General features: G+C 33.9%; 1 protein-coding gene across 4 annotated transcripts in view; it reads right to left on the bottom strand.

Annotated features, from left to right (window-relative positions):
• Nucleotides 1-12168, bottom strand: part of LOC149537133 (serine/arginine-rich SC35-like splicing factor SCL28) — a 200666-nt gene that overhangs the window by 104415 nt on the left and 84083 nt on the right. For 3 of the 4 annotated variants that reach the window (XR_016358003.1, XR_016358001.1, XM_089807179.1), the window contains exon 3: nt 2988-3059. The exons of the other annotated variant lie outside the window; for it this stretch is intronic. Coding sequence is in view for 1 of the 3 variants with exons in the window: in XM_089807179.1 (XP_089663305.1) it covers nt 2988-3059 (72 nt within the window). In the remaining 2 variants the exon portion in view is untranslated. The remainder of the gene's footprint in view (nt 1-2987; nt 3060-12168) is intronic. 4 annotated transcript variants of the gene reach the window in all.

The following is a 12168-nucleotide window of genomic DNA, read 5'->3' as shown; positions in this document are numbered from 1 at the left end:
TATGAGGAAAAAGTCCCCCTCGTAAGAGAGGATAACCCTACCCCCCCACCACCCAATGTAGAATGTTCATTAGTGATAGATAATCGAAGATGAATGTAGAAGCTAGTCCATAAACACTCAACAACATTCCTCCCCTAGTAAGAAACAATACCATAGGTGTATGAGAGATGCCTACCCTACATGGAGGAAGAAAGCTAAAGATGTATGATGTCTCTGAGAATTGCTCAAGTATCCTCATTTTAATACTCAGGGTTGGCTCTTCCAAATTATGTGTACTAGTCCACTCTATAAAAAACAAGTTTGGATCTAATGAGGATGGATTTAGAACATGTTCCAAAGACCCAAGTGGCTTCTCTAGAGATAAAGAGACCTCCTCCAACTGCTATAAATAAGGATCCAAAATTATTTCAACCTTGAACGACATCAACACTAGTGGTAGAAACCAAATCACACCTCCACAGACCAGATAGAGGCAACAAAAGCTCCAGCAAATACCCTAAAGATATTTTGTTGGCCACCAATGGTAGGGAAATAGTAGGAAGGGAGCCCAAAGACCCAACAACATTTGTAGGGTTCAAGGCTATAACGTGTGGGAACTTCATCAATCTATGTTATTGTTCTTTATAGAAAAAGAATTTATATGGCCTCTAAGACTTTATCTAGGTTTTCTAGTGCGGAGGAGAATTTAGAGATATGCACATTATGGGGAGGCTAAACAATGATGATAGAAATTAGAAGTGGAAAGACTAACTTAAGGATTACATCGATGATGGTTGTTAGCAGATTATGTAGGGTCTTATTTCCTATAGGAGAAGGTTGATTTTATGTGTGGTTTATTATTTTTCTCCCCTTCATTATGGGCTACTAGAGTTGTTATTTAGGGTAGGATTATGCTCTTATCGTGGGCTATGTTAGTTCTCAATAAAATACTTGATTATTATACTTCCCTTAGTTCTCTTAAGTGGTACTAGTTTCCTTTTGCATTATAACTTCACATTTTAGTGTATTGGATGTAAAGCAGTGTCTCACCACATGTTGGGGATCGGGGGACAGTAGGTAAGGTTTTGGTGAGGGAGGGACAAATAGCCTAAGTTTGGGGATGATGGAGGGGGGCATTTGGGGGTGGTGTTGACATACATGTAGTATGCATATGAAAAGTTGATATTTTATGGATGCTATCATTCGCCATTGATTATATGAAACCCTTATACATTGAAACTAACCATATATAACAATGAAATTGGATAATGAAACTTAATAATGAATTGTTGCATAAATATGACATTAGAACCCACATGAATTGCATACATGGAAACACCAACATAGAAACCCTAGTTTTCATTTTTATTTAGGGTGGCTAGCATAATCAATAATGTGTGTATTAGCAACTATAATGTTGTTGTATGGAGCCTACTCAGACTCGAAGGTTATTGTTTTCCCAGTTCATTCAACAAGGTTTCCCCCTAGATTTTACTACAGTGGTTTGGGGATAGGGCCCCCATGCTCTAGGGGTCAAGGTGCAATACCCCTTGCGAGGTTCTGGAGGTGCATTCCCGAAGCCAAAAATGAATTTACTATTGTAAAAGACGTTGGGAGTTATATTTTTTCTATTGGTCGGCTTATTCTAGCCCTAATTTTGTAAACGGCAAAAAGCTTGTATAAAATGGCTTAGGGTTGGGGATTTCATTAGGTATGATGAGATTGTAGCTTCTTGCGACAGTATTGAGTTGTAAGGGATTACAGATTGTAATCAGGTTGTAATCATGAATAACAAGAATATTGGACCCATTATTTGGTGGGTGTAGCCCAAGGATGGGGTAAACCATGCTAAATCTGTGTCTTGTGTTCTCTTCTGTGCGATTTATTATTTTCTGATATTGGTTATATTTGCATGTAATTGTCGTTTCTGTCTCATTAATCCTAACATATAAACCCTCATAAATTGCCCATGTTAGGTTTACAAATGATCTTAAAATGTCCTTCAATAAGCCAAATATGTGTGTGATTTTCTTGCAAATATATGAAAAAAAAATTAAAGTGCACTTTTGAGGACGTTTGCGGTCACAAAACTTCCAGAAGTCCCTGAGACACTCAAGGGACTCCTAGGCATCCCCAAGATGTCCCAAAGAGTCCTAGCCATCTTCGGTCGTCCCAATGTCAATGTATTGATGGGGCAGTGCATCCTTGTTCCGAAGTCTTGTAGATGTCTCTATCTCAAAAACACAAAACTCTAAGGAGAGAAAAGAGTAAATAAAGTTTATTTTTCTATGAGTGAGGGCACCAATAGATTACCTAGCTTTACAATAATTAAAGAAATTCCAACTAAACATTTTTATATCCCTATTTCAAAAGGTTACAATGATAAAAGAATAATGATAACAAGAGTGTCTTTAATAAAGTATTGCACAATTAAGTCACATGAAAAAATCATTAATTTGTTTTGACAACAAATTTTGATAGATCTATTTAATTGAGTCGTCGCTATCTTATTTTCTATCGAAACATTTTGATGGTTGAAGTGCACATTTGGAGTGTAAACTACATGTAAGTTCTAAGTAATCTTCTTCTTTAATAAGGAGATGAGATTGATATCTTGATGCAAATGTTGAAAGACAGGTTTCATGTTAACATCCACAAGATCAATTTCCACATTTAATGTTGAAAGATAGGTCTCATAGGGAAAGAAAATAAAATTCAATTTGTTTTTTAAAAAAGATTAAAGACTAATATTTGAATTCTATACATATTACTTATATTTTAAATATTATCTTGCATCATATTTGAAATTTAAGTCAACGTATGTTTCAATGTGTATCATAGATTCTAGGATAAATTAAAGAGAGAAGAAGAACAAGCATTTAAATCAAAACAAAATTATAGTTTATTCTTTAGTGTACTGTGATATTAGAGTCAATCCTACTACTATTGTAACACATGCTAAGAAGCAATAACATAGTAATTAAATGTCATGGATATAGTTTCCTTACTTCCACTTGAAGATCGTAATATTTGTTGTTCTTTTGTCCAACTTCTGAGAGAATCAAAATAACTAAAGACACCTACAAATCCAAGGTAGAAGATAAGCTCTCAACCCACATATTTTTTCAGTCACAAATATTTTAGATACAAAAGAAAAGAGCAACCCACAATTATTTTATGTGTAAGAGAACAATGGATCTCCTCATTATATCATTACTAATAGGGTCTTCATATTAAATACTCCTTCAAAATCAAATGTGTCAATATCATGACACATATTTACAACAAAATATTAACTTAAAAATTACGAGCTAAATTAAAGCAATCTTAATGAGCCTAGCAAAATGTTAATGAAGATTTCCTCATTCTTCACTTTTGTTTTCTTGAATCATTTATATCATTTAATATTTGTTTAATATCTTGATTAAGTTTATGTGATTTGATCTGAGTATAGTTCTTTAGCACAATATATTTGACTTCAACATTTTCATAAACACAACAATTGCCACAATATCAAGAACAATGAGTTGGATTAGTTATCATATATCTAACTACATAAATTGGCCTTATCTCAATTATTTGTGGTAACCTAGTTCATTAAGTTTTTATAACTATTTCTTTAAAACCATTATATTTAATAATATTTTTAAATGTCACCTTAGAATTCTAAGAATTTTTATTTAATACACCATTCTCATTCTACTCTCATGGTCAAAATTTACATTTCCAAGTTTTTAAGCAAAGGAAGAAGAAATATTAATTTCTATTTTAATTGAAGGGCAACAAAGTCCACTTACAGCTATAATCAATTGTTTGTAAACAATTCTCACACATTTTATAGTCGTCAAACATTCTTCTTGTGCCCTTGAAAGGTATTAATAGCCCCTCTCCAAACATGATCACCTAAAACAGAACTAACATTTTGATAGGATCGCCAATTCCAAGAAAAATATGATCACTAACTAATATTCTTGAAAGATTTGTACATTAAGAAGCTTCTTCAATCAACTTCCTAACCTTCTCATCTTAACCTAGTTTTCATACTTGAGGGACATCTTAAACTGCCATGAAATTGTTTATCAATAAAAGCATCTTATATCAATGCCTTTCTTGAAACTTATTACCAAAAAATAACTCATCAATATTCCATGCTTAAGCAACACATTCTTGACTACAATTTTAATATTTCACAAACTTCATAAGCCTACCTAACTAAATTTTACTATTATTTATCCTTTCTTGCCATTAATTGTTCTCTCCCTCTCACATTCACTAAAAATTTCTATAATTTATCCTTTCTTCCCATTAATTGTTCACTCCCTCTCACATTTGAATGAACCTGTCCTCTCTTACATTTGAATGAGGCTATCTTTCAAAAAACTTTCTATAGTCACGTTGGATCCTTTTTGAAAAACCTCTAGACTAACAACCTCTTCAGTATAACTTACAACAAAAAAATTTGTTAAATATATTCCAAAAAAACATTGTTTGTTACCCTCTCTTATATTCCATTTCAAGTCCTTTAGTCAAAGAGATGCATTTTTAAAAACTCTTTGCCTAAGAACAATATGGAACATCTGAAGTAAATGATGTATTAGCTTCCTGGTTATATCCAAATACTTCCTTGATATCAGTATGTTCGTTTCTTTGGACAGATTTTTGTTCACAAAGCTCTTATACACAGCATAGGCTTTCGATCAAACACTTCTCAGACATTTACATAATCATAATATTCTGAAATATTCATTTGTAACTCAGTGGCATTACTCCAAACACTTTGCGTACAGCCTTGGTTCATACCTATACCTCTGTCCTAAATTTGAAATTTGGACGATTTGCAGCGACAGATCAGTAATAAAACTATAACAACATTCACTATCAATTTGCACAAGAATTTGCATTTAAAATCATGACACGACGTAATTCAATTTCGCATACAACGATAGCAATTGCAGCATTAAGAAATGTTTCAAATATTGCGACTTTAATTAGTCTCCTAACATGATTTATATCTGTAAACATTACTTCCATTATCATACAAGGCAATGGCAATAACCACAGCGTTGAGTCTTTGTTTACAAGCACAATGAAACTCCAAGTAGATGCACGGCACCTCAGACTTAAAATATTAACATTTCTTCTACTTGTTAAATCACCCATAAGAAAATTTGTGTCTATAACCTACGCTGGCCTATAGATGGGGAGTTTGGAATCACTGAAGCGGAAAAACAATGACAGCGAGTGTTTAACATGTCTTCTTATTGAAAGAAAAACATGAAAAACTTTAACCTGTCTTCTTAGTGGTTCCAAGGGATTACAGCCTCACAACAATCAGAGACACTACAAACAATAATGGGGAAATAATAGCAATAAGATAATCACATACATGCCCATGTCCAAGTACAAGCTCCGTTTATAAAGATCCTTTAAGCGGTTGATGCACCTCTACTAAATAATGTGGTATAAAATTCATTTGTTTTTTATAAAGTTACTTTAATTTTGTAATGCTATTTTATTAAAAAAAAAAGTAACTTTGATAATATTAAGCTTATGAAATAATATTTATTTTTTCCATTTTTTCATAGATAAAGATGTGAGCAGTTATATGTCTCTTTTGACATTTACTTAGTTCATTAGAATGAAAGAAAATAACTAAGCTCTACATGAAATTATTGAGATGAAGCGGATATTAAAGTCCTCCCTTCCTAAGATTGCTTGCCCTCAAGTAATATCGAAGTTAGATGATGTAAAATGTCTTCACTTTCCTAGATAGTATCATCTTATAACAAGTTTTTCAATCACACCAAGTATTCTCTGATAACCCTATTTCTCAATCTCTTTTCCCTCACCTCCACGATCTTTGTAGGTTTCGAAACCAATTTCTCATCCTCATCCAAGGGTGGTAGATCATGTGTGGGTACAACATGTCCAATTGCCTTCTTAAGGCATGATACATGAAAAAAATTACCTATTAAACTACCTAGTCACAACTCAAGCTCATATGCCACCTCCCCAATCCTCCTTAGTATCCTATAAGGGCCACAAAATTCAGTCTTAATCTTTTATGCGCCACTCTTGTTGAAAATGTTTTGCTTGTAAGGCTAAACCTGTAAGAATATAATATCATTAACCTCAAAAGACATCTTTCTATTGTGGTGATTTGCATAGAATTTCTATTGATTTTGTGCATGTTGGATATTATCCCTCAGAAGCCTGAGAATATCTTGATAATCCTATGACCAATCCCTAACTTGGGGTGCCTTGCTATCATCAAAAGCCAAAACTATGAAAGACAAATGGTCATACCCATAACAAACCCTAAATTGCGAAATACCAATAGACATATGATGTGTAGTATTGTAGAAATGCTCTCCTAGATATAGCCACTTGACCCATGCCTTCAACTGACCCACAACATAGTTGCAAAGATAACTATCCATTCACTTGCTAACAATCTTCATCTAACCATATGTCTATAGATGGTAGCTAGTACTAGGTGTTAACTTTGTACCTACATATTTGAACAACTCTTGCCAAAAAATGTTGAGAAACAAACTATCGTGGTTGTTGATAATGGTCTTTAGCAAACAATGCAATCTAAAAACCTCTAAAACAATTCAGCTACTTGTGAGGTTGTCCAATTGATTGCAACAACATAGAAATCAGCAAATTTAGTCAAACAAACAATCACTACAAATATATTGTCCTTACCCTAGACTCTCAATAGACCTATAATAAGATTCATGGGCATGCTCTCCCACATTTTTCCACGAAATAGACAAGGGGTGCAATGATCCAACAAGAAACACATGTTCTAACGTGTTCTACTAGCAAGTCAAACACTCTTGAACATGCTTAAGGACATTGTCCTTAAGACCCCTCCAAGAAAATATATCCCTAATATGCCTATAGGTATTAGAGTATCATGAACAACTCACATTATCGCTTTCTTAGGTTTGGACTCAAGGACCAGATAAGTCCTATTTTTATAATAAATTACATAATCAATCACCTTATACAAATCATCCATGAGCTTACATGCAAAGGAATACTTGGAACACTCAACTAAGAGTTAAGACTTTTTGTCAACCAAAATTTCATATGTGGAACATATGTAGGAATAGTTCTCCTAGAAAGTGCATCCCCCACATTATTTGTTTTCTAGTTGAGATACTCAATGTTAAAATCATACAAATATATCTTGCTAACCAACTTTTGTTGACATTCATTCGATTCCTCTAGGAAATATCTCAAGTTGTTAGGATCATTTCTTACCACAAATTTCCCACCCACCATTTACTATTCGAACTTTGCCAACACATTCATGATATCATAAATCTCCTTATCATAGATGGAATAGGATCTCTCATTATCACTCAACTTCTTGATCTCATTAGCAATGGGGTGTTTGTTTTGCTTAAGTACTGCACCACTGCCCTCACTTGAAGCATCACACTTTCACAAAAATGGGTCAAGCCACAATAATGTGTCCCACTTAACCAATTTTGACACTGAGATAAGCATTTTGAACAACATACTTCACTTTCAAATACCTATTGCCACAACAATATTATAAATAGTGTCTTCTACCATTTTGTTTCTAGTTTCTAAATATATTTTAAAAATAATATTTGAAATTGATTTGTATCCAGTTTTCCTTCTTCAAAAAGTGGTTTGTGTGAAAAAACAACATTTTTAATGAGTAACAGTCACTTGGATGAGCATAACTTTATTTTCACAAATAATAGCATTTTGATTCTTTCGAGGTTAGGCTTACAACGTCAATATATAGAGGATGGAATTGATTTCATTCATTTTGCTTCAATATTCTATAGTTTATTAAATTCTAAGGTGACAATAACTGTAATTTAGACATAGGTACCTATTTCTTATTGCATATCCATGATACTTGGCTTGTGAAAGCCTTCTTTGTTGTTCGTGCAAGGTGGCAGGTTGCAATCTGACTTGCAAGGAAGTCAGGTTTGTCACAAGGTGCTCGGGTGGGATTTGTTGCAAAGGGTTTTTGAAGAACTTGGAAGATGCCTCTTACAAGATTGGACCCTAGGGCGATTGCACATCTCTTTGATGTTGCGGACACTAAAATTTCAGAGAAGGTTAGATCAGATTTCAAATCTAAGATGGAGTTGATGAAGAATGACTTCGAAGATATCTATGTGAAGAACCAATTCGAGGCTTATGTGCTTAATCTTGGAACATCTTTTTACACCTAGGTGTCCAATGCAGGAGCATCCTGGGGTGGTTGGTGATCCTGTATGCTGGAGTGGTTTTGACCTTGGAGTTGGAGAACTCTGTTGAAGAAGGTGATGCTCGGTCACTATTGGGGTAGTTCCTGGTTGTAGTTTCACCTGAGGAACTTAGAGGAACTCGATGATTGAAGGGACTTAGTGGTGCTTGTAGTGCTCGGTTGATGATCTGCTCGGTGGACCTGTGCTCAGTGATGCTTGTAGGATCTCAGTGGACGTGCTTACTCGATAGCTCGGTGTATGCTTAGCGTGCTCAATGATTGTTGCTGATGCTCGATGGTTTGGTTCACTGACTAGGTATCTTGGGAGATTTGATCAGCCAACCTGTGTATTTAATGTGTTGTGTGTGATCATGACGTGGAACAATCATGGGATATGTGTGGACCTATTTGAGTCTTGGTTCTTTCTCATATGTGCATTTAATGATTGTTGTGAGCCGACTAAGGCATATTATGCTTATTTGGGTTCTAGATTATTCTACTTGCAACAGGCTGACTTGTGGTCGTGCAAGTATAAAAGAGGGGTTTGGATAGTGTTTTAGAAAAGGGGAGTCAATGAATGGTAGTAGAGATTCAAGGAAGGAATCTGGAGTCTCAAATTTGTGAGCAGAGCTAGTGGCTGATTGTGGGCTTAGGAAACAAGGAGATTGCTTGGTGACTTGCGAGCACAAGTCTAGATCTTGCTTGGGGTTTCTACCAGATTGTTGTGGTGTTATAGATTTGAGAAAGCTAGGATTATGAGTATTTGGATCTTGTGAGATCTTGTAGAAATGTTATGGTAATTGCTTTGTATTTGGCCATAACCGAGAAGGCCTTACAACGCTGCAGTGGCACATTGCATGTAATCAGTTATGTGATGAATAAAAGAGTTGGATTTTCTATCAAATCTTATATTTCGTGTTGTGTTTCCGCTATGAGGTATTTGTTGGGGGCTTGATCACCACCATTGGGGGTTCACTCGGCCTCCGACTACGTTAAGACCATATCTTGTGAACTCTGAACCCAATTTTCTATTATCACCACTTTTTGAAAACCTCTCAAAGCGCTCAACAACTCTCACAACAAAATGTTGCCTCAGACAAGTTTTGACCTCTTTCAGAGCCTCTAAGGCCTTCAAATTTGAGTTCATAGTTTTCTACCAACTCGTCAAAATAGAAAATTCAATATTTCAAGAATGGACTTAATCTTGCTATGAAACTTCAACAACATGCTTATATATCAAAAATGAACCTTTAAGAAAGTAATTGTAATAATTTGTTTTCAAATTAAAAACTCACTAAATATAATATATTTTCCAAAAATAGTAACCCTTCCTAAAATAGTCCTTATTGAAAAGTAGACAATATCTTTGGGTGATGTGAGATGGCTCTACACCTTGTATGCTCCTACATCACTCTTAGGTCTACAATAATTGCCATTCAATTATGCTCTTCTATTCACCTTACATCTGCTATGTATGAAAGATATTCATTGAATTGTTTGATTATCTGAAATCCCAAATGATGTCCTTTTTATACATGCAAGTGAACCCCTTACCAATGATCACATCCCTCTAAAACCAATCAGCAAGGAGCAACATTATTATTATTTATTTAATCTTTGTTTGCATCCCAAAGTGGAGACCCATAACAAGGGAGGTTGGCTACTTTTCAAAAATCACTTATTTGAAATTTCAATGTCAAGGAGGGGTGCCAAAATAGCAAAGGCCAACCCTCACACAAAAATGAGGATTCATGTTTTAAATATCTAATTTGGCAGCCACTCTAGAGGGGGATAACCCAAAAAAATTTGACTTTTAAAAATTGTTTCCTATTTAGTTTTAATGTTGTTGTGCAAAAACCTTATGCATTGAATCTTCTTAAGGAACAACATGATGTCCATAGACATTCCCTTTGACATCAATGAATAGTATTCCAACACTATAATTGTCATTGCCCCTACAAGTGAGAGAAGTGTTTCCACCTAAGTTAATGTCTAATAACACTTGTGCAAGGTATCATATGACTTCAATTATGGTCTAGTTAAAATATTTCTTCGAGGGTTTGTAAAAAAAAAATTAAAATGCAAGCATTGGCAATGCTAATAGTATCATCATATAATATGGCAAAGCATGATAAAGAGTATCATAATCAAAAATTATTTCTTGTGAAACTGAATACCATATTATTCATTGATGTTTTTACAATTGAGTATTATAGGAAACAAATCTAAGTTTTCTTTTTATTTAAGGTAGAGGATATTTAGCAGTAAATCTGATGTGATATTGCTATTAGGATTCAACTGTGTAGTTTTTTAGTCAAACTCATTGAACCATGTTTTATGAGTAGTGGTCCTCAAGAACCCATTTCTCATGAGAACGAACAAAACACTTAGCACTCATTGCATCTAGGTGAAGCATCCGGACATCACAAGAGGTCGCCCATCCCAGTACTACTCAAGTTGAAGCACGAAAGTCTCAGTGCTTCACCTCTGTGAGCATCACCTAGATGCAATGAGTGCTAAGCATTATGTTCATTTTAATGAGATGGGTTCTTCAGAACCACAACTCATGTAACATGGGTCAATGAGTTTGACATAAAAACTACATAGTTGAATCCTAATAGAAATATCACAATTTAGCTGCTTGTGAATAATATATCCCACTTATCAATAAATTTCTTCTAAGAAAGTGATCCCAAATATTAAACAAATTCCCCTAGTGATGTCTAAGCATTCTACCATTAGCCCTTGTAATTTGTAAATGATTTGATTAGACCATGTGTAAGTGCACATACATTCGATTGCTATGTGTCAAGAGGGAAAAAAGAAATATATTAAAGAATGCTTGCATCTATTGTACAATGTAGTTGTTTAAATGGCCACATATTATGACACCCAAAACATCCAACAAAATGTTTTGACTATTTAGTATCCCTCCAATCAACATTTAAATGTTGATTAAAATTTAATAATTGACAACTACATAATAAAATCAAGTGACCTTGTGATCAAAATGTAAATGATAATAGTAAAGACCTACAAATCTACAAAAATTAGCATATAATGATATGCCTAGTGCATGGGATGAATTCTTTTTCATCAAAATGTCACCAAAATAATAATAAAATTATTACATTTTCATAATATCACATGATAATTGGAAAAATCTATAATTCTGATAATTACTTACAAAAACTGCAATCAATCACTTCTATAAAGCAACTTTCTAAAAGCCAAAACAATATTCTCATACTTATATTTCCAAATTTTGGCCACCATGTTTATCTTATATGTATGATTGCATGAAAATTTTGAAAGAGATGAAAATATTGTATGAATAATCTCATGTCAATATGTGTGACTAGAATATGAGTATCCATATAATATGTGTAATGATTAGCCACCATTTTCATCTAATATGTATGAACATAAACATATCCATCATTTACAATTACTCACATGTGACCTAAAGAGTCGATGAATAAATATGTTTGTCTCATCAATCATGTGACCTAGACAATATGTTCATATCATCATTCATGCCTTCTTGCATGTGACCTAAACAAACTGATTTATGTCGATGAATAAATATGTTTGTCTTATCAATCATGTGACCTAGACAATATGTTCATAACATCATTCATGCCTTCTTGCATGTGACCTAAACAAACTGATTTATCTCATCACGACATATGTCAAATATGTCAAATTTGTATTGTAACTAACACTTACAACTTATTTAATACATTCTAGCACAGATATTTATGTAAATGAACCTTTTTGTCATGCAGCCACTTAAGCTTTGGCAAAAGAATTTTTATTTTTTATTTATTCCCTCAGAATAACCTAGAAGCCAATTAACACCTATCCAACCCATGCTCCTTTATATTTAGAAGAATCCCATATATGTTCTACTATACATAATTGCTCATGCTTGAACACATGAA

The sequence above is a fragment of the Cupressus sempervirens genome, chromosome 10 (assembly GCF_028749045.1).
Source record: "Cupressus sempervirens isolate cs-2001-9-10 chromosome 10, ASM2874904v1, whole genome shotgun sequence".
NCBI classification, from domain to species: Eukaryota; Viridiplantae; Streptophyta; class Pinopsida; order Cupressales; family Cupressaceae; genus Cupressus; species Cupressus sempervirens.
This window is presented reverse-complemented; position numbering and strand designations above follow the sequence as displayed.